We start from the raw sequence: 27311 nt of genomic DNA, 5'->3' as shown, positions 1-27311 counted from the left end.
TAACAGATTGTTACTTATTACACGGGAGAAAAAGTAGTCTCACCCTGCAGGGCACTGGAGCTCACTAAAATCCTCACATCGCTCTTCCACCCAGCTTTTATTTCCTAAAAGAAAAGAAAAACAGCCATAGGAAGTTAGAAAAAGTAAGTCTTAAATGAATACTTTCCAATTCAGTTCTGCTAAGAAAATGGTCCTGCTGACCAAGAGAGCTTGAAATGAATGAAGCACTAATAAGTCACATCATCTAAAATTGTCCATTAGGATGACTGCAATTAATTAAGGAAAAAAAACCACTAAGAGCTGGATTCAGTAAATGACGCTGAAAAATAGACGCCGAGAAAAATCAGCGCTTAGCATTACGCTATAAAGAGTGCTCCAAGATGAGCATGAGGACTTACGCCAGCTGAAACCTGGTGCAAATCCTGGCACACAACTTGGGCATGCATATCCCAAATTCTCTAACACTACATATAGGGGCCCTTTTACAAAGGTGCACCAAACAGTGGCCTGCGGCAGTGTGGGCATGTGTTTTTGGCATGTGCCGGACCCTTATAGTACCGTGTCTGGAAAAAAAAAAGATTTTTTTTAATGGGCCAGAAAATGGATGTGTGGCAAAATGAAAACCAGTGCGACCTTACTGCCACCCATTGACTTAGTGGTAAGGTCTCATGCGCTACCTGGGCAGTAAGCATGCAGCACGTGCCAACTGTCATTTATCACCGGGTAACCACCCCTCAGTAGAAAGTAGAAAATATTTTCTACCGCACGTTTTCGTGCGCACCAACTTTGGAATTACCGCCCGAGGCACGTGGTAGCCAGGCGGTAATGCCGATTTGGCGCGCACTGGACATGCGTAGGCACTTACAAGCCTTTGTAACAGGGCCCCATAATCCTTTGGCTCACCCCTGACCCACCCATGCCACTTCCATGGCCACACCCATTTTTGGTTGCATATGAGGGGATTTGGGTGCGGATCGTTATAGAATCATGTGCAGCCAGATCCACACACCAATCCAAATTAGTGCCAATTAACATCAGTAATTGATTTGCTAGGAACATTTCATTTTCTTTAAATAAACAATTTTTTTTTAAAAACAGCATTGAAAAACTAAGGGGCTCTTTTGCCAAGCAGCAATATGGCTACCAGGGGCTTGGAGCATGGCGATTTGGCCCTGCCACCAGGCTACCGTAGGCATTTCTGGTGCCCAGGAATTATTTTTAATTGTTTGGTGTTAGTGCGGGAGCCCTTGCCGTCTCCTAAATAGGGGACAGTGAGGACCCCCCCTGGGGGTGGCCATGCTGCAGGTGTTACACTTACCATTTTTTTTAAGTCCTTTTATCAGCGGCGGTAAAAGGAGGACACAGAACGCAAAAAAAATTGATTGTTAGGAATCACTTATTGATTGTTCATAGCTCGTTAACTAATTTATTTGCATGACGATCTCAGGATCATGTGCAAACTTAGGCACCATTTATAGAATTCAGGGATAAGTTACTATAGCTATTTATTTAATATTGTGAATCGTGCACATTTTCAATTTTACATTTGGAATACAGGTGGAATACTAATAATTTTTCCATTCTGCTGGCATTTCTAAATCAGGAGGAGGGTATTTCCAAAAATTATTTACCCAATTAAATGGCTACTTACACAGGTAAACACATTATTTGAAAACCAACAACCCTACATATGGGGTAATCTGAAACTACTCTTTCAACAATTGAAAAATGACTAAGTAAAGATATTTCCTGGAACAGAAGCCATGGAAACAGAGAAAAACAAGAACCCATAGTAAGACTTCAGTGGACAGGAAATAAACAAATGAGTTGTCACCGTCATAATGAATTTCCAAATGATGGAGAATGAGCCAAAAGCACTGGTTCTTAGCCAACACTAACAGACAGCTAATAGCTTTCTCTTAATCAGCAATGGCAGTTTTTCCGAAGCGGTGAACCTTGGAGGATACTACATCTACATCCACATCCCAGTATTCTGATCGTGGACATCCTAGATTCAAAACATTGATCAAAGATGGCCACTGTCCTCAATCAAAAATAAGAATGTGCAAAGAAAAAAAACCAGAACATCGGCCTGCAAATATTCTGGAAAAATCCACAAATTCTTAACATTTTTTTAAAAATTCTGTTTGCTTTCTTGGCCACCACCACCACCACACACTAAACAGAAGATTTTAACATATTGTCCGCGATCACATGTAGAACTTTTTCCAGGGTGGTGACTCCTAATGTGGAACTTGAGCATCAAGTAGCTATAATTTCGGTTGTTTTCAATGTGCATCACTTTGCACTTCTCCACATTAATTTTCATCTGCCCTTTGGATGCCCAGTCTTCCAGTAAAGGACCTTACACAATTTTCCACAACCCGCATGAGATTTAATAACTTTAAATAATTTTGTATCACCTGCAAATCTGATCACTTTACTTATTGTTCCCATTTCCATATCATTTATAATCACCAATTCCAGTGGCACTCTTTTATTCATCCTCTTCCATTGACAATTGTCCATTTAACCCAACCCTGTTTCCTATTAATTAACCAGCTCCTAATCCATAACAGAACATTGCCTCCTATTCCATGGCTTTTTAATTTCCTCAGCAGTCTCTCATGAGGAATTTTGCCAAAAGCTTTCTTAAAATCTTGATGAACTACATCAACTGTACCAGACTGATTTTATTTATTTTATTATTTATATAACCCCTGATGAGACCAGATTTCCCTTGGCATAAACAGGACCACAAAAAACACAGACTTATTTTTTATTTATTTATTACGTTTGTATCCCACATTTTCCCACCTATTTGTAGGCTCAATGTGGCTTACATAGTACCGGAGAGGCCTTTGCAGGCTCCGGTGTGAACAAATACAGGCTAATGTTGTGGTAAGATCAAGTTCATGTGGCACAGCTACATTAGGGAATTGGAGAACGGAAGAGTTTTGATATGTCCATTACGCGCTTTAGTTTGGTTGTGTTGCAGAGATTAGGCATTTAAGTTGGACCGGTAGGGTATGCCTTTTTAAACAGGTTGGTTTTTAGTGATTTCCGTAATTTTAGGTGGTCGTATGTCGTTTTCAAGGCTTTTGGTAATGTGTTCCACAGTTGCGTGCTTATGGCTCACTTTAACCAATTTACTGCTAAATATCGCTCTTGGGGGCCCTTTTACAAAGGCACGGGAGGACTAATGCACGGGTAGCATGTGCCAAATTGGCACTACCACCGGGACAGCACGTGCACCCAGCAGTAATTCTGAGTTTGGTGTGTGCCGAATCCAGCAGTAGGGAATATTTTTCTATTTTCTACCGTATGGGGCGTTCCCAGCGGTAATCAGTAGCGTGGCCATTTTGGCATGAGCTACATAGTTAAACGTGAGTAGTGTGTGAGCCCTTGTCATTAAGTCAATGGCTGGTGGTAAGGGACCAGGTTATAAATAGGCGCACACTACTTTTTATTTTTTTGCGAATGCCCATCTCCTGGCCGATTAAAAAAATGGCCTCTCTCCCAGCCATGGTAAAAAGTGGCCTAGTACATGCGCAAAAAATGTGCCCGTACTACCACAGGCCACTTTTTACCATGGCTTTGTAAAAGGACCCCTTAACCAGTTAAGTTTTATCCGATCGCCTATGCCCAGGTATTCAATGCCAGTGTCTGGATATGGCCCCGCACTGAATATCTGGGTCAAAAGCCAGCAGTGGCCATAAAAACAATGACCACCACGCATTGAATATCACTTAGTGTCTTGATGCCACTGAGCAGAAGGTTTCAATGCTTCATCAACGACGAAACCTAGATCCCTTTCTTGGTCCGTGACTCCTAACGTGGAACCTTGCATGACGTAGCTATAATTCAGATTCCTCTTTCCCACATGCATCACTTTGCACTTGCTCACATTAAATGTCATCTGCCATTTAGATGCCCAGTCTCCCAGTCTCGTAAGGTCCTCTTGTAATTTTTCACAATCCTCCCGCGATTTAATGACTTTGTATAACTTTGTGTCATCAGCAAATTTAATTACCTCATTAGTTACTCCCATCTCTAGGTCATTTATAAATATGCTAAAAAGCAGCGGTCCCAGTACAGAGCCCTGGGGAACCCCACTAACTACCCTTCTCCATTGAGAATACTGACCATTTAACCCTACTCTCTTGTTTTCTATCTTTTAACCAGTTTTTAATCCACAATAGAACACTACCTCCTATCCCATGACTCTCCAATTTCCTCTGGAGTCTTTCATGAGGTACTTTGTCAAATGCCTTCTGAAAATCCAGATACACAATATCAACCGGCTCACCTTTATCCACATGTTTGTTCACCCCTTCAAAGAAATGTAGTAGATTGGTGAGGCAAGATTTCCCTTCACTAAATCCATGTTGACTTTGTCCCATTAATCCATGCTTTTGAATATGCTCTGTAATTTTGTTCTTAATAATAGTCTCTACCATTTTGCCCAGCACCGACATCAGACTCACCGGTCTATAATTTCCTGGATCTCCTCTGGAACCTTTTTTAAAAATCGGCGTTACATTGGCCACCCTCCAATCTTCCGGTACCACGTACATATTTCTAACAATAGCTCTGCAAGCTCATTTTTCAGTTCTATCAGTACTCTGGGATGAATACCATCCAGTCCAGGAGATTTGCTACTCTTCAGTTTGTAGAACTGCCCCATTACATCCTCCAGGTTTAAAGAGAATTCATTAAGTTTCTCCGAATGGTCAGCTTCGAACACCATTTCCGGCACTGGTATTCCACCTAAATCTTCCTCGGTGAAGACCGAAGCAAATAATTCATTTAATCTCTCCACTACGGCTTTGTCTTCCCTGATCGCCCCTTTTATTCCTCGGTCATCTAGCGGTCCAACCGATTCTTTTGCCGGCTTCCTGCTTTTAATATACCTAAAAAAATGTTACTTCGTGTTTTTGTCTCCAACGCAATCTTTTTTTTCAAAGTCTCTCTTAGCTTTCCTTATCAGCGCTTTGCATTTGACTTGACATTCCTTATGCTGTTTCTTATTATTTTCAGTCGGTTCCTTCTTCCATTTTTTGAAGGATTTCCTTTTAGCTCTAATAGCTTCCTTCACCTCACTATTTAACCATGCCGGCTGTCGTTTGGCCTTCTGTCCTCCTTTTTTTTTTTTTTTTTTTTTTATAAATTTCAAATTATACGCCAAGTATTACACTTGTAAAGAAAAGGTACATTTGTCCATAACTTTATAAAGCAATATTCAAGAAATAATAAATCCTGACAGAGTACACACTAGTCCTCAATATTAGATCCAAGGTTTACCAATAACCGGAGAATTTAAATAACAGTTTTGAAAGATAATAGAACCGGTCTGGGGTTTTCTTTTTTTCTATTCAAGCAAGTTCTTTTCACTTCAAAGATTTTTTGGCTGTTATAAATTCACTAAGTACATAAGTACATAAGTAGTGCCATACTGGGAAAGACCAAAGGTCCATCTAGCCCAGCATCCTGTCACCGACAGTGGCCAATCCAGGTCAAGGGCACCTGGCACGCTCCCCAAACGTAAAAACATTCCAGACAAGTTATACCTAAAAATGAGGAATTTTTCCAGTCCATTTAATAGCGGTCTATGGACTTGTCCTTTAGGAATCTATCTAACCCCTTTTTAAACTCCGTCAAGCTAACCGCCCGTACCACGTTCTCCGGCAATGAATTCCAGAGTCTAATTACACGTTGGGTGAAGAAAAATTTTCTCCGATTCGTTTTAAATTTACCACACTGTAGCTTCAACTTATGCCCTCTAGTCCTAGTATTTTTGGATAGCGTGAACAGTCGCTTCACATCCACCCGATCCATTCCACTCATTATTTTATACACTTCTATCATATCTCCCCTCAGCCGTCTCTTCTCCAAGCTGAAAAGCCCTAGCCTTCTCAGCCTCTCTTCATAGGAAAGTCGTCCCATCCCCACTATCATTTTCGTCGCCCTTCGCTGTACCTTTTCCAATTCTACTATATCTTTTTTGAGATACGGAGACCAGTACTGAACACAATACTCCAGGTGCGGTCGCACCATGGAGCGATACAACGGCATTATAACATCCGCACACCTGGACTCCATACCCTTCCTAATAACACCCAACATTCTATTCGCTTTCCTAGCCGCAGCAGCACACTGAGCAGAAGGTTTCAGCGTATCATCGACGACGACACCCAGATCCCTTTCTTGATCCGTAACTCCTAACGCGGAACCTTGCAAGACGTAGCTATAATTCGGGTTCCTCTTACCCACATGCATCACTTTGCACTTGTCAACATTGAACTTCATCTGCCACTTGCACGCCCATTCTCCCAGTCTCGCAAGTTGTACAGATTCAAAAAAAACATTTGACAGATTGATAGCAGACAATGCACTTACACGAGTAACGTAAGAAAAATGTTGCACCTAGCTGGAGGACTCCTGGCTTCAGTAACAAAAACTGCCTGCGTCTTTTTTGAGTCTCCTTAGAGACGTCAGGAAATATACGTACTTTAAAACCCATAAATTCTTTTTCTCTATTTTTAAAGAATTTCTTCATAACCATAGTTTTATCAATAGAGATAGCTAGAGTTACTAACAATGTAGCCGAGGCTACTAAATCCTCTGTTGGTGTCTCTAAAATCACTGATACATCAAGTGGTTGTTCTTGTTGTTGTATAGAGGTCCCAGATATTCGTTGTGGTAAATAATAAACTTGACTCATAGGTGGAAAATTTTCATCTGTGAAACCTAATATTTCTTTCATATATCTGGCTAACATCTCTCTTGGAGCAATAGTTACAGCTCTCGGAAAATTCAAAAGTCTTAAATTGTTTGCTCTTTGAGAGTTTTCCAGGTTTTCAATTTTTTTCCTCATATTAGTAAGATCTCTTATCATATTATTCTGTACCTCCTGCGTTTTTTCCACTTGTTGTACCGAGGTCTTAGATTTTCCCAGTAACTCTTTGTTCTCTCTTTCTACTGATTCAACGTTTTTTTCTAAATTTTTAACTTGTGACTCCAAGTCCAGGATTTGTGGACATAGTACTTTGCCTAAATTAGCAATCAAACCCCATAAACTTTCCAGGGTAATCTCCACTGGTTTATCTTGAAGAAAAATCAAAGTACCTTGTCTTTGCGTCTCCTCGGCCAACGTCTTCTCTGCTTCTGTGTTCCCAATAACAGCCAATCTTCCTCCCGCAAGCTGAACACTATCTTCCAGGCTTAATCGAGGGCTCCCGAATCCTTCTGCCCCTCGACTCTCCGTCAAAAGATCTTTTCTCCCCTGAAGGTCAGCTGCTAACCCAATTCCAGGGTGCTTCGGAGACGACGCCAAGACCGGAGAGAGAACAGCCTGGGGTTGCGGAGGGGGTGCTCGTTGGTCGGGGCTAAGGCTGACATCATGCACAGATGGCGTCTCAGTTCCTCCGTTTGTCCCGGACGCTGCCAGCGTGCTGCCCTCCAACCTACCAGAAACCTCCGGTCTCCGCACATACGCATCAAGAGGGCCGATCTGTGAAAAGGTAAGTCGACCTGGGGGAACAGAGGCTGTTGACTTGCCTCTACGCTTCGGCATAGCAAGAAAAAAAATCAGAGCGTGGGGACCTGCGACCGGTTCAAGCGGCCATCTTGGATCTTGGCCCTTCTGTCCTCCTTTTTTAATACACAGAATATATTTGGCCTGGGCTTCCAGGACGGTGTTTTTGAACAGCATCCACGCCTGATGTAAATTTTTGACCCTCGCAGTCGCTCCTCTAAGTTTTCTTTTCACCTTTCTTCTCATTTTATCATAGTCTCCTTTTTTTAATGTTAAACGCTAACGTATTTGATTTCTTATGTATACTTACTTCAAAGCTAATATCAAATCCGATCATACTATGATCACTGTTATCAAGTGGCCCCAGCACCATTACCTCCCGCACCAGATAATGCGCTCCACAAAGGACTAGGTCTAGAATTTTTCCTTCTCTCGTCAGTTCCTGTACCAGCTGCTCCATAAAGCTGTCCTTGGTTTCATCAAGAAATTTTACCTCCCTAGCGTGCCCGATGTTACATTTACCTAGTCAATATCGGGGTAATTGAAATCACCCATTATTATTGTGTTGCTCAGTTTGTTTGCGTCCCTAATTTCCTTTAAATTTTCTGCATCCATCTGTAATCCTGGCCAGGCGGACGGTAATACACTCCTATCACTATCCTTTTCCCCGTACACGTGGAATTTCAATCCATATTAATTCCAAGAAGTGTTTTGTTTCTTGCAGAATTTTCAATCTATTTGATTCAAGGCTCTCGTTAATATGCAATGCTACCCCTCCACCAATTCGATCCACCCTATCACTATGATATAATTTGTACCCCGGTATGACAGTGTCCCACTGGTTAGCCTCCTTCCACCAGGTCTCAGAGATGCCTATTATATCTACTTTTTCATTTAGTGCACTATATTCTAACTCTCCCATCTTATTTCTTAGGCTCCTGGCATTCGCATATATAGAACCTCCTCCTTTGTGTGGCAACTTATTTTCATCACTTTTTCCAGTGACATTTGGTGCTTTTCTTAGCTATAATGATTGCAAAACACACAGATATTAAACATCAATTAGTCAATGCACTTTGGCGGTGGTTCTCATCTGTTTAAAATTTATTTATTTATTTGCACCCCACATTTTCCCACCTATTTGCAGGCTCAATGTGGCTTACATTATGTTGCAAAGGCATCACTATTAACAGAGTAAGAAATTCAGCATAATGTTACAGATTCAAGTATAAGAATTCAGGTAAATAGGGTCAGTAGAATGATAATGTATAACATATAATGGCTATTTTATATGGTTTAGAGGTCTTTTTATTCATGTTATTTTCTAGATTTATTATTGTCATATGTTATCATGTTCTAGATTTTTTAATGTAAGGTGGTACGTCATATCAGATTGATAAATATCTGTGCATCATTTTCAGCAAGAGTAGACCTGCCTGTTCTCCTCTGCACTTTTCATGTATCAGGTATTTTCTACAGCTATATGTCCTGTTCAAACTGTGGTCATCCTATTTTTACACATATACACTTTTTGTACCTCTCATTTCTCAAGACAATAGCTATGTTTTACCTTTTATTTTTTTGGTTTATATGTTTTATTTTATAAATGCGAGTTTGTTTTTGTGACATTTTGTCTCTTATTTTTAGTTTTGTCTGTGTTTCTGAATATTTTTAGATACATTTACTCCTGAGATAGGCATTTCATTGCCAAAGTCTACATGTATTTTGATATCTGTTAAATAAATTCGCTGCAATCAACCTCTGGACTTCTTTCATGGATTGGCCAACGTCCCTTCCCTACTATTTTGGTTCTGCTGTCCTTTTCCGTAGGGAATTTTCCTTTTTTGTGGTGGTGCATTAAACTGCCTGACCTTGACCATTCTTCTAGTTTTTGGAGATCTCTTCTCATGGTTTCTACTCCCTCTGGCGGGGTATCATAACATGCAAATCAAAGGGGGTGTGACTGTGGGAGAATCATGGGCGGATCGGGGTGGGGGTGTTCCCAGAAGTTAGGCACAATGTTATAGAATACTGCCATAGAATGAGCGCCGGCATTTACACCAGATTTCGTCAGGTGTAAATTAAGTGCCCGGAGTTTGGCACCCTTTGCAGAATACTAGTTTAGCATGAAACTTTCTCGTGCCTAACTTCAGGCACTTGATTTACGCCTGCTGAAACCTGGTGTAAATGCCAGCACCCAATCTACGGCAGTTGGGTGCACAAGTTATCGTATTCTATAACATTGTATCAACCTTCTGGGAACACCCCCCGATCCTCCCATGATTCTCCCACTGTCATGCCCACTTTCAGTTGCATGTTATGATACCCCCCGGAGGGAGTAGAAACCATGAGATCTTCTATGCTGTGACAGGGCGATTGACATAGGATACATCTGACTGCATATTTGGCTGAGCATTACTGCCAGTATAAGTACACCTTCTTTGAAGTCTACACGAGAAGACATTGTTGTCTTATGTCAAATATTGATATTATCTTCTAGATTCCTGATGCAGGCAGTTTAGGCTGAAACACAAGTTGTGTCAAGCCTTGAAGAAGATTTGAATAATGCGCATTTGGATATCTTTAGTATGAGCTACTCTTTGGTCTTCTCCACTGTTGATGCGGTGCCTTTAGTGGAAGACAGTTCTTCTGTATGTTGTTGGCCTAACTAAAGCACCATTTACTGAATCCAGCACCTACCATGCAATGTCAGTCTGCATAACTTTGATTGTAAACTGAAAAAAAGCTATTAAAAAAAGAAGGCAACCTATCACAACATTTGGGAAAGTTCTAATTTTTTAACTGCAAAACAGCTTAGCCCTATGTCTGAAGAAAAGACCAATTCCATATCTAACTCCATTGCAAAACTAATAGTATTTGGGGGTAATTTTAGAAAAGGCATTTTGCATGCGCAAAACAGGGCTTTACATGGGTAAAAGTTTATAAAAATCACCACCATCAAATGTTAATAGTATTCCATTCTCAGGTCTTCCCAATAAAACAGAAAGATTTAAACCAAGGGAAGACAGCTCTGGTCCTCAAATGCAGAAAGCTGGTCAGGTTTCCAAGATATCTACACTGACCCCCCTGTTTACTAAAGCTTAGCTCGAGTTAGCTGCAACAGGGCTCATTTTATTCCTATGGGCCCTGCTGCAGCTAACTCGATCTAAGCTTTAGTGAACAACCCCCTGAATATTTATTGCAAGTATTTGCACGTGTACCCTCCGTTACATGGAAGTGTTTGTAGGTATCTGGACAACCTGAATGGCCTTGAGCAAGTGAGGGCTGGCTGTAACTTGTCTTTTCCTTTGAGAGAACATATGACTAACTAGGAGAAAATATGTTTAAATCCTAAGGGAATGCAGTACATCCCTTTTACTTATTTCCCAGTAAACCATTTGCACATTTTTGACAAGCAAGACTGAGACAAGCAGGAGGAGAGAAAGACATACCGAGGATCAATCCGCCATTTTCTTAGTTCTTCCTTTGCACTGACATTTGATTTTCAAAAAGCAATGGATTTAGAGAACAGCCAGGATTCTCCTCTTCCCCCAGTTCAATTGGAATTCTCCCAGAGGCACTCACAGTCAGGAGCTATTTTCCCTTCAATAGCACAGACATACAGAAAGGACAAGGTATTGCCATTTGGAAATTTACCGTGACAAACAGTGTTGTAATTGATGCAGCAGTCTCCATTTTGTTTGCAGTCATCAGAACAGGAGCAAAGATTCTGAGGCAACCTCTTCTCACCACACCGGAATTTACTGCAAGTCCAGATGTGAGCTGCGATCAAACGGCCAAAAACCACATGCTCAAAAATGGCGTTCCTTGCATAATAATAATAGCAAAGAGAAACTGGTAATTGGTTATCATATTAATTAGGGAGGTATGGCCAGGGCAAACTTACTGAATATTTATATCTAGCTTAGTTGCAGCTGACCATTGTTTTAAAATTCTATTTTTTTTTTTTTTTTAAACTTGGACTTAATAAATGCTATCATTTAGGTTTAGAGTATCAAACATATAAATGGCAAGAGGCGTACTCACTCGCAAATGCGCAGTAGAGACCCTCTCTGTCCCGCCCCCGCGTCAATACGTGATGACGGGGGCGTGACAGAGATGGAACTTGCGCACCTGCAAGTGAGGGAACCGCCGTCGCCACCGCTCCCCCCCCCCAGGGTTGCCGCTACCGCTCCCCCCACCCACCTGGAGTCGCCACCACCACCCACCCTCCACCCGGCCCGGGTACCTGGCTTCACTATTCAAACCGCCGGAACGCAGCACACAGCTCATCTGAGCTGCCGTTGGCCTTCCTTAACTGCCTGTGTCCCGCCTTCGCCGACGTTACGTCACGAGGGCGGAACACACGCAGAGAAGAAGGCAGGCCGACGGCAGCTCAGATGAGCTGTGTGCTGCGTTCCAGCGGTTTTGGATAGTGAAGCCAGATACCCGGCCCGGGTGGAGGGGTGGCGGAGGGGACCCCGGGGGAGGGGCCTTTCAATCCCCCCCCCCCCTCCCTTTACTAGCCCGTTTTTACGGGCTCAATAGCTAGTAATTATTTATTTTGTGTTTGGTCATGGGATTTTATTTGAACTAACAGAAACAAATGCATATACGTGAAATTGTATGTGAGCATTTTATCCTGCACCTCAGCGTCCTCCTTTACCTGGTGATATGCACATGTCTTGGTAATCTAAACAGCAGTTTCCAAGCTCTACACAAGCACTGTCACAGCGGCAGCTCCCAAATTTTCTCTCAAAGCATCGATTTTTGCAGCTTTTAACTGTAACAGGACAAGGAAAGAGAGGTGTTATATAAAACTAACTAAACTCGAGTTGCTGTACATTTTTCCCAGCCATGCAACTTTCTTAATTACACGTTGTCAAAATCATTCCAGTAGGGTTAATACTCAAAAGCAACTGCAAAAAATGTTTTGTGCTTAAATTTCCCAGACTGCTAGACACATATGGGCACTGTTTCCTCTATGCTGAGCGGGAGTCCTCCAACTACACTGCTGCCAGTGGGGGGTGCTGTTTCAATATCATGTATTCAGTAGCTAGGGAGAGGCAGGCTTCCTGGAGCCCTGCAGAGCTTGCCTGTCCCTCTCTATTGAAAATGTGATAGTGAGACAGCACCCCCCCCCCCCCCGGCAGCACTGTAGGTGGAGGACTCCCACTCAGCTTAGAAGGAACAATGCATAGGGTTACCATATGTCTGTATTTACCCGGGCAACCGGGCGGGTTTTGCCAATCTGCCCGTTTGTCCAGAAATCCAGAGAAACAGGAAGATTGTTAGCCTCCTCTCCCCTTACTTACTAGTGCCCTGGTGGTCTAGGGACCTCTTCCGCCTTCGGGGCAGGAAAGAGCCCCCTCCTTCCTGCCCGGAGTGCTGCCCTGCATGCATCCTTCCTGTTGGTGATCCTCGGTGCCGATTCAAAATGGCCACCGAGAGTTGAAGTGACCTCACGAGACTTCAACTCTTGGCTGCCATTTTGAATCAGCGCCAAGGATCACCAACAGGAAGGATGCATGCAGGGCAGCGTTCCGGGCAGGAAAGAGGGGGTTCTTTCCTGCCCTGAAGGCGGAAGAGGTCACTAGACCACCAGGGCAGTAGTAAGGTAAGGGGAGTGGGGTGACGGGGAGGGAGGGCGACGGGGTATGTGACAGGGGGGTGGGGAAACGTGACAGGGGACAGAGCAAGGGTATGTGGTGGGGGGCAGGGCATGTGTCCTTTTTGGGGGACAAAAAATGGTAACCTTAACAATGCATATGGGTCAATATTCAGCTAGAATAGTTAGGGGTTTGTTTTTTTAACGCCAGCTACCACTGCTGTATAAAATCCGCTTATTGAGCACTGGCATTCGGATAGTGGCCAGTGATAAATATAAAGGTAGGGTGGTCAGTTATCTGGAAGCAGCCAGATTCAGTTTCCTACCCAGATAGCTCACTGGACAAAATTTAGGGACAGTCTGTTTGCTGTCCTAACTTTGCAGTTAGCGAACTGAATACAGCTGCTAGCCAGTTAACTCCAGAGACTTCCCTTGCTCCACCCATGGACCATCCCAGCACAATCTGGAGTGCTCTGTAAACACTTTTTAGCCACATTATCTGGCACTTATCCAAGTACCAGGTGCTGCTGTCAGATAAGTGTTTTTGAATAACTGGGAAAAACATCAATGTCTGGCCAAAGGTTATAGGGAGGAGTGGCAGGGGTGGGTTTAACCTATACCAGGATAGCAGCAATATTCAGCCACTATCTGGTTTAAAGTCAGGCCACAAATATAGCAAGCCTAATATATTTGAATAAAATTATCTGCATATTTTTAACTGGCTATATTCAGCAGCACTAAATTATCTGACTATTAAAATACAAATACATTTTTATCCAGACACCCTTTAGCTGAATTTTGGCCTCAGTGTATTGGTGGTAGAGAAGGGGAGAAACAGTGCTCATTGTTCCTGCAGGAGGAAAAAGGATATGACACATAGAGTAAGTACATAAGTATTGCCATACTGAGTATATATGACACATACAATACATGCATAGGTATTGCCATACTGAGACAGACCGAAAGTTCGTCAAGCCTAGCATCCTGTTAGTGGCCAGATCCCAAAACAGTACAATACATTTTATGGTGCTTATCCTAGAAATACTCTAAACTTATAATGGCTCAGTTCTACTACCACTGGGTAAACACACCTTTCTCAAAACAGTAGAACAAATACGCATAAGTGGTCAATGCGGCACTATTCTAAGTAGGGAAGTCTCATAAGTCGCGGGGGTGTAATAAAAGTCTCTTGCCTACCCCTCTTGCGCAAGAGGGGTAGGCAAGAATAGTGCCGCATTGACCACTTATGCGTATTTGTTCTACTGTTTTGAGAAAGGTGTGTTTATCCTAGAAATAAGCAGTGGATTTCCCCAAGTCCATTTTAATAATGGCTTATGGACTTTTCTTTTAGGAAGCTATCCAAACCTTTTTTTAACCCCTGCTAAGATAACTGCTTTTACTACATTCTCTAGCAACGAATTCCAGAGTCACTTGACCCTGTGTTATCTAAGGAGAATGTGTTATTATTAAACTTAATGCTTATGAAAGCCATCAAGCTTCAAATTAATAATTGGAAGTGTTCTGACCCTCCTGAAATGAATATGTGGTGGAGTATGTTATTCTTACATAGGCAAAATGAAAGTGCAGCATATGAAAAACTGGCACAGCCTGGAAGTAAAAGCAACAGATGGGAAAGATATTCAGACCACAGAAGGTAGCCGAGCTGACCGGCAATGAATTTCCAGTTTATTTTTGGCTAGTTTGAACTGGCCAAACTGATATTCAGCGCTGGCTGGTTAAGTTGGAACCGTCCAAAGATATTCCACCTATTGACGTTGCCATATTTGGCTACCAAACATAGCCGGCCAGACGCTGAATATCGGCACTGACCGGCTATCTCACGTGACACAACTGGTCATCCAGCTATCCTGTAATGAATATTAACACTTAGCCGACTAATTACCATTTAATCTACCAGGTGCTGTTCCTGGCCGGTTAAATGGTTTTTTTGTTTTATGAAAGTGTTTTATGGATGCAGTATGCTTTTATGCGGTTGTTAGTGTTTTATGCATTTAGGGGGCCTTTTACAAAAACTTAGTGAACACTAAATGTTAAGAAGCCCATTTTAGCATTTAGAACATGCTAATTCCATTAGCAGGCACCAAGCTTTAATAAAAGGGCCCCTTAGTTTTCTGCAATAAAAATATAAGAACTAAAATGCTGCTAATGATGGAAACACATATGGCTTTGTTCTGTTCTTAGGAAACAGCCCAAAATCAGGACAACTGCAATCAAGACAATAAGCAGGCAGCCCACATTTGATCTCATCGAGTTGGAGGAGTCAAGATCAACATGTTCATCGATCAGGTCAGATTTTACAGCAAATCCTGATCTAGTTATGTATTTACTTAAAATGGTTTGCTTATTTAGATTTAGTCCACACCTTTTTCAGTAGTAGCTCAAGGTGAGTTACATTCAGGTACACTGGATATTTCTCTGTCCCAGGAAGCCTCACAATCTAATTTTATACCTGAGGCAATAGAGGGTTAAGTGACTTGCCTAAGATCACAAGGAGCAGCAGTGGGATTTGAACTGTCCACCTCTAGACTGCAAGACCAGTGCTCTAACCACTAGGCCACTCCTCCACTTCATATGTACTTTGTATTTGAAGTGAACCAGTCTATCCAAAAATGGAATCTCTTTGCCCAGTTTTAACTGGAGATGACAGTATCTAATGAACAAGTACAGGGACTTTCCTGCATTATTATTACAATCGTTTCTCCAAACTCAGCAGAGGCTTGGAAAGAGGAACATGCAGACCAGCCAAGACCTTGACATTCTGGGAAGCCGACATAACATATTCATCCAAGAACATGGTAGCCAACTCTGGTGCCTGTCACTTTGTTAAGAAGCCTCTGGCAAGAGCAAGAAGTAAGCACCAAGATCTTTCTGCAATTCTAAATGTCTATTTTCTTATGTATTTCCACTAATCATGATGTATTGTAAGCCACATTGAGCCTGCAAAAATGTGGGATACAAATGCAATAAATAAATAAATAAATAAAAGACAGAAAAATAACATTCATTCCTAGTGCACTGACTGGCCATCCTTCTGCATTTTCTCTCAAGGGCAAAAGGGGTCTGACACTGAATACACAGATGTTTTAATAACAGATTGGCTCAAATGACAAATCTGTTAACCACAGAAAATACCAGCACGTTTTACATTTGGAACAGCTCAGAGACACATACATCCATGTGCTTAGAGTGCATGATGGCCTCCAGTGGCTGTCTTTTCACCATTATCACTGGTAGAGCAAACAAATGGTAATATGCATACTGAAAGTCACATGGGACAGAAGTGTCCTCAGCGAACAGAAGGCTATTCTCAATACCAGAGTTAAGTACCGACTCAGTCGTCATGGGTAGAAGATTCAGCTCCAGTATGAAGAGTTTTTTACTCCAAAAATCATTCTCCTCAGCAAAATTAATCCGACATCTTGTTTATGTCTGAGCAGAATCCATATTGCAAAGTGGTACCTGCATGTGCATAATTTCTTCAGACCTCTTTTGTTGTGTCAGGACTCAGGGTTCCTTAACCCTTTAGGACCTTTCATATGCTTGAAATCCAGTGTTCTGTCTTCTCTGGGCATTAAGGAATGGACATTCTCCTGTTTTCTCCTCAAACGCCTGGGGTTATTGAAACAAAGTGTAGCTCTCTCTAATTCCTTCAGTTCAGCAGATGGTTTCTAAAGGACTACTGGCAAGCTACCAAACAAAACAGAGGGCAATGAAAAAACTAGACTAGGAGGGGCATTTTCGAAAGAAATATCTAAATTAAAATTTGGACGTTTTACAAAGACGTCCAAATTCTGAACAGGAAAGAAGGTCATTTTCAAAAAAGAGGGACGTCAATCTTTTGTGTTCAAAATACCATGGACGTCCTGTGGATTTGGAAGTTCTTTTTTTCGGTCCATATTCAAACAAAAGACGTCCAAATGAAAGATGTCCAAAACAGAGGAGAAGTGGCTTAATAGTTAGTGTAGTGGGCTTTGATCCTGGCAACATTGGTTCAATTCCCACTGCTGCTCCTTGTGACTTTGGACAAGTCAAATGCACAAGGGGCATTTTTGGATGTAAGTCTGAATTTGGACGTCTTTTGTAAAACATCCAAAATCAGAATAGGAAAGGTCATTTTCTATTAAAAATAAAAGTCTATCTTTACCTTTTGAAAATGCTGTTTGGGAAAATGTTTTGTGATTTGGGGGGAATAAGGGAAGGTGATCCCGGCGTCTCTCCAGTGATCATCTGGGGCACCTCTTGTGTGGAGTAGAGGAGTAGTCTAGTGGTTAGTGCAGCAGACTGTGATCCTGGGAAAGCAGGTTCAATTCCCATTAGAGTTATTCACTATAAAAACAGCTCTAGCTCAAAACCTTTAAGTTTTAGTCTTGGACATCTTTGTTTTGTTCCATTATTGCTGAAAGACGTCCATGTCTTAGGAATGCCCAAGTCATGCTTTAAACAGGCCCCTGGCACGCCCCCTTGAGATTTGGACATCCTTCTGACGGACTTCAAAGACAGACATCCAAAAAGAGGTTGCAATAACACTGATTTGGACGTTTCTGTGAGATAAATGTCCAAATGCTGACGTGTGTCACTTTTTGGACATCTATCTCTTTTGAAAATGAGCCTGTAGGTCAAGTAGCCCCTCCTGGGTCACCCAATACATCATTGTTGAATTGCCTGTGGCAAATCCTGCTGGAAAGAAAAAGAGACTCTCTCTCTTCTGGTGGCTAGAATCCTCTGTGGGTCACGATATTAAACCCACGTTGTGAACCATTCCAACAATCGAACATGGGTGGTGCTTTAGGCCATGGTTCAGTTTGTCTCTTATACTGTCTCCCACATGTTCTGGCTAACAGACACACTATAGTATTAAGGATGCAATGGGAAGGCTTGAATTCATATACTAGGGTTTTCTTGGCTTGCAAGCATGGCTTGAGCCTGCCATGAGTGGGAAAGCGCGGGGTACAAATGTAACAAAAAATAAAAATAAAATAATTCATCCAAAAATTAAAAAACAAAGAAAATAAATCCCATGTACATCCATACTAGGAATAGGCAGCCAGAAAATTTTCATTTTGTGCTGCTTTGTGTCTTTTCCCTAGTTTGTGTATGTGCAATGGTTCAGGCATGCATAGTGGTTCCGCTACTGGGAGTGTGCATGCTTTCCATATACCCCCCGATTCTATAAAGGTCACCAAAACTGCATGATTTAATTGAACAACAAGGCAAACAGTGCCAATAGACTAACAAGTAATTAGTGGCACTAATTAGATTCAATTAGAACTAACATGCACACAGACACGGGATCCGCACCCAAACTTTACGCGGTGGCGTGGCCAGAAGGATGCTAGGCTGCATAGAAGGGGGTATAACTAGCAGAAGAAAAGAGGTGTTGATGCCCCTCTACAAGTCATTAGTGAGGCCCCACTTGGAGTATTGTGTTCAGTTTTGGAGGCTATATCTTGCTAAAGATGTAAAAAGACTGGAAGTGGTGCAAAGAAAAACTACAAAAATTGTATGGGATTTGCATTGAAAACCGTACGAGAGACTTGCCGACCTGAACATGTGTACCTTGGAGGAAAGGCGAAACAGGGGTGACAGAGATGTTCAACTATTTGAAAGGTATTAATCCGCAAATAAACCTTTTCTGGAGATGGGAAGGCAGTAGAACTAGAGGACAAGAATTGAGGTTGAAGGGATCAGACTCAGGAGTAATGTCAGGAAGTATTTTTTCACAGAGTGTGGTGTATACATGGAATACCCTTCCACAGGAGGTGGTGGAAATAAAAACAGTAATGGAATTCAAAAATACATGGGATAAACACAAATGAATCTTGTTTAGAAGGAATGGATCCACGGAATCTTAGTGGAGATTGGGTGGCTACGCCAGTAATTGGGAAACAAAACCAGTGCTGGGCAGGCTTCTATGATCTATGCCATGATCATGACTGAATAGATATGGATGGGCTGGAGTGTAAAGTTTAAGGGGCTTCGACATTAGCTTCAGAACTTTTAGTACAAGAACAGTGCTGGGCAGACTTCTACGGTCTGTGCCCAGAGATTGGCAAGGACAAATCAAACTCGGGTATACATATAAAGTACCACATACCTTGTAAAATGAGTTTATCTTGTTGGGCAGACTGGATGGACCATACAGGTCTTTATCTGCCATCATTTACTATGTTACTATGTGCAAAAAAAGGGGGTGCGGAAATGGGAGGTCATGGGTATTTTGGGGCAGGACAGGGGTATGGCTTCAAGTTATGCATGTAATTGCAGAATAATGGTGCTCTGCCCATATATTTAGACACGGGCATTTCCACCACGCTTTTGTTGGTGCAATTGGCCGCACCTAAATTTACGGTGACTCTCTGCTTAAGCATGTATTCTATAAACCATGCCAAACCTTAGGCGCAGCTTAAAGAATACCGTTTACATGGGTATGCTTCAGCGCCAAAGTTTTTAGATGATATATATATATATATATACCCATATTGTGCACTATTTCCAAAATGTGAGGGCAATTATTGGCAAACAACAAAACACAAAATGTTGTTGCAGGCAACAACATATGATACGTCATTGATTTCTATTGTCATTGCAAGCAACAACCCATCCCTAATGCTTACAGTTTACCAGCGAACAAAATGTTGTCTGGTGATATCCCAGGCCAGTTTCTAGCCAGAGCCTAAGAGAACAGAAGAACCCTCCATACCTTAATGAGTGCGTCACCCCACTATCCCACTGGCTTGTAACTTCCTCTCTTTGACCATTGTTAAGAACCCGTACGAGAACTTCTCCAAAAATATCTTAAACAGTTAGCACGTGATCTTTTAGCTCACAACCACAGAAACTTTTATCATGCTGTCATTATAGTGCATTAGCTCGTGTGCTAACTGGATGTGTGCATTATGGGCAGAGAACGGGCATGAACTATGCGTTGCAGTTAGCACAGAGTACCTTAATGCAATGGTTCCCAGGCCTGGTCCTGGAGGCACCCCAGCCTGTCAGGTTTTCAGGATATCAACAATGATTATTCATGAGAGAGATTTGCATGCACTATCATCACTGTGTGCAAACCTCTCTGATGAATATTCATTGTGAACATCCTGAAAAGCTGACTGGCTGGAGTGCCTCCAGGACCAGGTTTGGGAACCACTGCCTTAATGCCATCCCTATGAGGAAAGGCTAAAGTGGCAAGGACTCTTCAGCTTAGAGAAAAGACAGCTGAGGAGAGATATGATAGAAGTCTATAAAATAATGAGTGGAATGGAACAGGTAGATGAGAATCGCTTGTTTATTTTTTTTCCAAAAAATACTAGGACTAGGGGGCATGCAATGAAGCTACAAAGTAGTAAATTTAAAACAAATCAGAGAAAATATTTCTTCACTCAACTGGTAATTAAACTCTGGAATTCATTGCCAGAGAATGTGATAAAAGCAGTTAGCTTAGTGGGGTTTAAAAAAAGGTTTGGATAACTTCCTAAAAGAAGTCCATAAGCCATTATTAAGATGGAGTTGGAGAGGCCGCCGAGCAAACTTGCTGACAGGCAGCGTTTCCACAGCTCTCTTACTCTACTTTTAGAGATGCCGAAGCGACGAGGCAAGTCTGCCTCCCATGCCCCAGAACAAACGGTCTCTTCCTCCCAAGATATTCGTTCTTTTTTACAGATGACTGCGGCACCATCTTCTGCAGTGTTAGGAGTGTCGGGAGGCAGCCCGCTGATACGCGCTAGTGCAGATGGAAGCACGGCTGCGTCTCCAGGGCTAGAGCTTACGCTCAGCCCCGATACACGGGAACCGCCCCCTCAGCCGTTGGGCTACAGCAATCCATCGGAGACGACTCTGAATGGATCCCCCCAGGCTGGTGAGACCAACCAGAGTCGGGAGGCAGAACAACGATCGATTGGAATGCAGGAAGCCTTGAAGGAGACACCGTCACTAACAACTATTATGGTGGGAAAGGCTGTTAGCTTGAATACGGACTTACCCCTACAGAAAGAGGTATCACCACCACTTTTTTCTTTTCAAATACTTAAACCAGCTGAGGTTACTATGGATTCTTTGTGGACTCTGATAGCAGATTTAGGGAAATCACTTACACCACATATAAATACATTAAACCAGGAAATGATAAAACATGAGGAAAAAATAAAAAGAGTTTGGACTTAAAAATAGGGAAATTGGAACAGATAGTCGAGAAATAGGATTTGGATATGAAAAGACTTCAAGCCCAGCAGGAGGTTATGATTAAGGATTTAACTTCATTAAGAAGAAAGACTGAATTCCTGGAGAACACTGTTAGAAGCAACAATTTATGTTTGTTAAATTTCCCCAAACAAATTACCAAATCTCCTAGGGAAATGTGGAAGAAATATTTAATGGAGATTTTTGGAGTAAAAGAGGAATTAATTCCTCCTTTCACCCATGTATATTATCTTCCAGTTAAAGAAGACACTGATAAAAAAAAAAAAAAAAAAAAAAGAACAAGATCAATTGATGAATGTTACTGCAGTACTTGAGTCGTCTGATATTGAAAATGTAATTCCAACTACCTTAATAGTAACTGTGGCGCTTGCACCAGACAACCAGTGGTTGATATCCATGTACTTTAAGAACAAAGATAAAACATTTCTTGGCCAGAAAATTCAAATGTTTCCTGATATCTCCAGAGAAACACAAAAACGTCGTAAATTACCGTATTTTTCGGACTATAAGACGCACTATTTCCCCCAAAATTTGGGAGGAAAATGGGGGGTGCATCTTATAGTCCGAAGGTAACGATTTCCCTCCCTCCCCCCGAGTTCGGGATCGCCCTCCCCCCAGCCCTGTCACCACTTCTCCCCTACTCACGTCACGCGATCTTCCCTGGTGGTCTAGTGACGTCGGGGCAGGAAAGAGCCTCCTCTTTCCTGCCCAGCGCGCTGCTCTCCGTCCTCCTGTATGCAGCCTGACGGTCTCGGCGAGATTCAAAATGGCCGCCGAGACTTCAATTCTTGGCGGCCATTTTGAATCTCGCCGAGACCATCAGGCAGCATACAGGAGGACGGAGAGCAGCGCGCTGGGCAGGAAAGAGGGGGCTCTTTCCTGCCCCGACGTCACTAGACCACCAGGGAAGATCACGTGACGTGAGTAGGGGAGAAGTGGTGACAGGGCCGGGGGAGGGCGATCCCGAACTCGGACAAGACACACCGGAGCACCTAGGTTTTAGAGGAGGGAAAAAGGAAAAAAAAATTTTTCCTATTTCCCTCCTCTAAAACCTAGGTGCGTCTTATGGTCCGGTGCGTCTTATAGTACGAAAAATACGGTATTTCTTCTAATGAAACCAGCAGTAGTTCAGCTGGGAGCAACGTTTTACTTGCGATACCCATGCAAGTGTGTGGTGCGGTACCAATCAAACAAGTATATATTTTTTGATCCGGCTCAGTTAACTGCATTTCTTGCCTCTTAAACATCTTTCCCTTTAAATTGGATTAAACACTGTTTAATGCTAACCTGTTATTTATAGCTCTAACTTTAGAAACTAATCTTAAACATATTCCATTTCTAAACATCTTGTTCTCAATATGTGGACTTGAGCAAGAAATTTCATTTTGTTTTTTCCTGATTATTATTTCTTTAAATAAGCATTGAAATGTATTGCTTTTCAAACAAGCATGTGCTTGATTATAATATTGTAAAATCTTATAAATAAATAAGGAAAAAAAAAGATGGAGTTGGAGAAAATCCACTGTTTCTAGGATAAGCAGCATAAAATGTATTGTACTGTTCTGGAATCTTGCCAATTATTTGTTACCTGGATTGGCCACTGTTGGGAACAGGATGCCTCGTTTGATGGACCTTTGGTCTGTCCCAGTATAGCAACACTTATGTTTTTAGTTCAGATGTTTATGAGATTCTTGATAACACCTTTCTGTGGTACAATCAAAGCAGTGTGCATATTACACACAGGGTACAGCTGCTATTTCCCTATCCTTAGTGGGATCACAATCTAAGTTTTGTACCTGGGGGAATGGAGGGTTAAGTGACTTGCCCAAGGTCACAAGGAGCTGCAATGGGAATCTAGCATGGTTACCCCAATTCTTAGCCCACTGTGTTAGGTTACTCCTCCACTAGGCTGAGTACAGCATTTTCTTAGGGTAATAACTGTATGGAACATGCTGGTAATGCACCCCAAAGAGTTAACACTCAAGTTTGCACTCACTCCCCCAGATTCTATATATCGTGCTGAAATTACAGTGTGTGAATCAAAGTGTATTCCATTAGAATGTGCATAGCTTAAATTGGTTAACAAGCTAATCAGCGCTGGTAATTGCCAATTGTTTTCTAAAAATCTAGATTGATACATCAACTGGCTCACCATTATTGACATGCAGAAAAAAGGTGAGCCGGCTGATGTAGTATATCTAGATTTTCAGAAAGCTTTTGATAAAGTTCCTCATGAGAGACTCCTGAGAAAATTAAAGATTCATGGGATAGGAGGCAGAGATTTAGAATTCATTATTGAGCAGAAAAGAGAGGATAGGGTTAAATTGTCATTTCTCTCAATGGAGGAGGGTGAACAGTGGAGTGCTGCAGGAATCAGTACTGGGAATGGTGCTGTTTAACATATATGTAAATGATATGAGGTGATTAAATTTGCAGATGACACAAAACTATTCAAGGTTGTTAAAACATGTGCAGACTGTAAAATATTGCAGGAAGACCTTAAGAAACTAGAAGACTGGGCATCCAAATGGCAGATTAAATTTAATGTGGACAAATGCAAGGAGATGCACATTGGAAAGAATAATCTCAATCCTAGTTACCTGATGCTAGGGTCCACCTTGGGGGTCAGCACTTAAGAAAGAGATCTAGATGTCTTTGTAGATTATACGCTGCAATCTTCTACTCAGTGTGCTAGGAATTATTAGGAAAGGGATGGTGAATAAGACCAAAAATACTCTAATGCCTCTGCATTGCTCCATGGTGCAACCACACCTTGAGTAGTGCGTTCAGTTCTGGTTGCTGTATCTCAAATAAAGATATAGCAGAATTAGAAAAGGTTCAAAGAAGAGCGACCAAAATGATAAAGTGGATGGAACTCCTCTCATATGAGGAAAGGCTAAAGAGGTTTGGGCTCTTCAGCTTGTAAAAGAGATGGATAAGGAGAAATATGATTGAGGTCTACAAAATCTGAGTGGTGTAGAACGGGCAGAAGTAAAATTTAATTTTTACTCATTCCAAAAGTACAAAGACTAGGGGACTCTCAAGGAAGTTAGATAGAAATACTTTTAAAACAAAAAAGGAGGAAATATTTTCACTCAACGAATAATTAACCTCTGGAACTCTTTGTCGGAGGATATGGTAACAGAGATTAGCGTATCTGGGTTTAAAGAAGGTTTGGACAAATTCTTGGAGGGAAAGTCCATAGTCTGCTATTGAGACATACATGGGTAAGCAACTGGGATTTGTAGTATGGAATGTTGCCACAATTTGGGTTTCTGCCAGGTAGACCTGGCTTGGCTACTGTTGGAAATAAGATACTGGGCTATATAGACCATTGGTCTGACCCAGTATGGCTACTCTTATGTTCTTATGGGCCTCCAAAATGGTATTTTTAAACAAAGTCCTAATCTTTGGCAGCTGATCCTTTTAGTTTCGTTTTCACCATTTTCCTCATTTTATCATAGTCACCCTTTCGAAAATTAAATGCTGCTATGGTAGATTTCCTTAGTGACTTCACTCCAAATATCAGCTCAGATTTGATCATATTATGATCACTGTTTCAGCAGACCTAACATCGTTACTTCTAGTACTATGCCCGGCATTCCATTAACGACTAAATCTAAAATAGCTCCCCCTTTTGTCAGTTCCTGGACCAGTTGCTTCAAGAAACACAGTCATTTATTATATCTACTACTACTAACTACTAACAAACATTTCTAAAGCGCTACTAGGGTTACGCAGCGCTGTACAATTCAAACATAGAAGGACGGTCCCTGCTCAAAGAGTTTACAATCTAAAAGACAAGAGAACAATCTAAAGACAAGTGAACAATCTAGAGGACGAGTGAACAGTTAATCTGATAGGGTGGATAGATTGGGGCATTTTATATTTCTCGAGCGGTTAGGCGCCGAAGGCAGCATTGAAGAGGTGAGTTTTAAGCAGAGATTTGAAGATGGGTAGGGAGGGGGCATGGCGTATGGGTAAAGGAAGATTATTCCAGGCATAGGGTGAGGCAAGGCAGAATGAGCGGAGCCTGGAGTTGGCAGTGGTGGAGAAGGGTACTGAGAGAAGGGCTTTGTCCTATGAGCGGAGGTTGCGGGCGGGAACATAGGGGGAGATGAGGGTGGAGAGGTAGTGAGGAGCCGCAGACTGAGTGCATTTGTAGGTAAGGAGGAGGAGCTTGAATTGTATGCGATATCTGATCGGAAGCCAATGAAGTGATTTAAGGAGAGGGGTGATATGAGTATATCGGTTTTGGCGGAATATAAGACGTTCAGCAGCGTTCTGAACGGATTGAAGGGGGGATAGATGGCCGAGTGGGAGGCCGGTGAGGAGTAAGTTGCAGTAATCAAGGCGAGAGGTAATGAGAGCATGGACGAGAGTTCTGGTGGTATGCTCAGAGAGGAAAGGGCGAATTTTGCTGATGTTGAAGAGGAAGAAGCGACAGGTCTTGGCAGTCTGTTGGATATGCGCAGAGAAGGAGAGGGAGGAGTCGAAGATGACTCCGAGGTTGCGGGCAGATGGGACGGGGAGGATGAGGGTGTTATCAACAGAGATAGAGAGTGGAGGAAGAGGAGAAGTGGGTTTAGGAGGAAAGACAAGGAGCTCGGTCTTGGACATGTTCAGCTTCAGGTGGCGGTTGGACATCCATGCCGCAATGTCGGATAAACAGGCCGATACCTTGGCCTGAGTCTCCGCGGTGATGTCAGGAATTTTACCTCCCTAGCGCTCCCTGATGTCACGTTTATCCAGTCAATATTAGGGTAATTGAAATCACCCATTATTATACTGTTGCCCAAAACGCCAGCTTTCCTAATTTCTGTAAACATTTCTTCATCTTTCCGTTTGTTCTGTCCTGGTGGACGGTAACATAGCCCAGCAGAATACTCCTTCCTTTCACACATGGAATTTCTACCCATAAGGATTCCGCACTACTATTTGCTTCATGTAGAATGTTTAATTTGTTTGACTCAATTCCCTTAATAGCGCAAACCCACCCCCCTCCAATTTGTCCACTCTAATATTGCAATATAATTTGTATCCTATTAACACTGTGTCCCATTGATTGTCCTCCTTCCACCAGGTCTCCGAGATGTCTATTATATCTACCTCTTCATTTAGTGCTATATACTCTAACTCTCCCATCTTATTTTTTAGGCTTCCAGCATTTGTATACAAACACTTCAAATTGTGTTTTTTCCTTGCCTGTACAAGCTGCTTAGAAGTTGATGGGGATAATGTGCATCACTCTGTTCTCCCTTTATACACTCCTGGTTTTCTTTCACCGTTGTTGAAACCTCTCTGTTGGAATTCCCTAAATGTCCTGTTTCAATGGTATCCCTGAAGGATTCTCCACATCAAACCATGTGCCCCTGGGTCACTCCCCCCCCCCACAAAAAAAAAAAAAAACCCACAATTTTAGTTGAAAAGCTGCTCTTCTTTTTAAATGTTAGTGCAGGCAGCCTGGTTCTATCTCGGTAACTTGAGGTGACACTTCCAGTTTGACTCTTTGGACTCCTGTACCAGAGTTAAGAGCTTCTCTAGTTTAGCTACTTGGGAAGGCAGGATGGTCTTCTAATACTTTACTGTGTGTGGTGTTATGAAAAGCATTTCACAGTTCAAGATGGTAGCTTTCATTTTTGCCTTTTATCACCAGGCAGTTCAGATTTTCATGATATATCACAAAAAAGCATGGAACATAACATAATGGAACCCTTCATCATCATGACTCCTGTTATTTCTTGTAATTATCCAAACATCTTACTTGCTGTTACAGCAAGTAAATCAGAGGTAGGGAAGGGGAGATACTCATGTTTGCAACATAGATGGGGGCTAGGAAGGAGGTAGCATTTTCCACAACTGCATTGAAAGGGAGAAATTATCTGGCAATTACTGCAATTGCAAGACTTCAGGAAACTGAGAGCCTTGTTCATAAACCATATCACAGACTCC

The 27311-nt window shown here is 42.1% G+C and overlaps 1 protein-coding gene across 1 annotated transcript in view; it reads right to left on the bottom strand.

The window, feature by feature from the left end:
* ENPP1 (ectonucleotide pyrophosphatase/phosphodiesterase 1) overlaps positions 1-27311 on the bottom strand; it is a 221123-nt gene that overhangs the window by 108745 nt on the left and 85067 nt on the right. The window contains exons 3-5 of the mRNA XM_030196551.1: positions 12204-12320; positions 11195-11320; positions 44-104 (exon numbers count right to left, since the gene is read on the bottom strand). Coding sequence (XP_030052411.1) covers positions 44-104; positions 11195-11320; positions 12204-12320 — 304 coding nt within the window. The remainder of the gene's footprint in view (positions 1-43; positions 105-11194; positions 11321-12203; positions 12321-27311) is intronic.

Source organism: Microcaecilia unicolor, chromosome 3, assembly GCF_901765095.1.
Source record: "Microcaecilia unicolor chromosome 3, aMicUni1.1, whole genome shotgun sequence".
In the NCBI taxonomy this organism is placed as follows: domain Eukaryota; kingdom Metazoa; phylum Chordata; class Amphibia; order Gymnophiona; family Siphonopidae; genus Microcaecilia; species Microcaecilia unicolor.
Note: the sequence above shows the minus strand (reverse complement) of the source record. Positions and strands in the feature narration are given on the sequence as shown.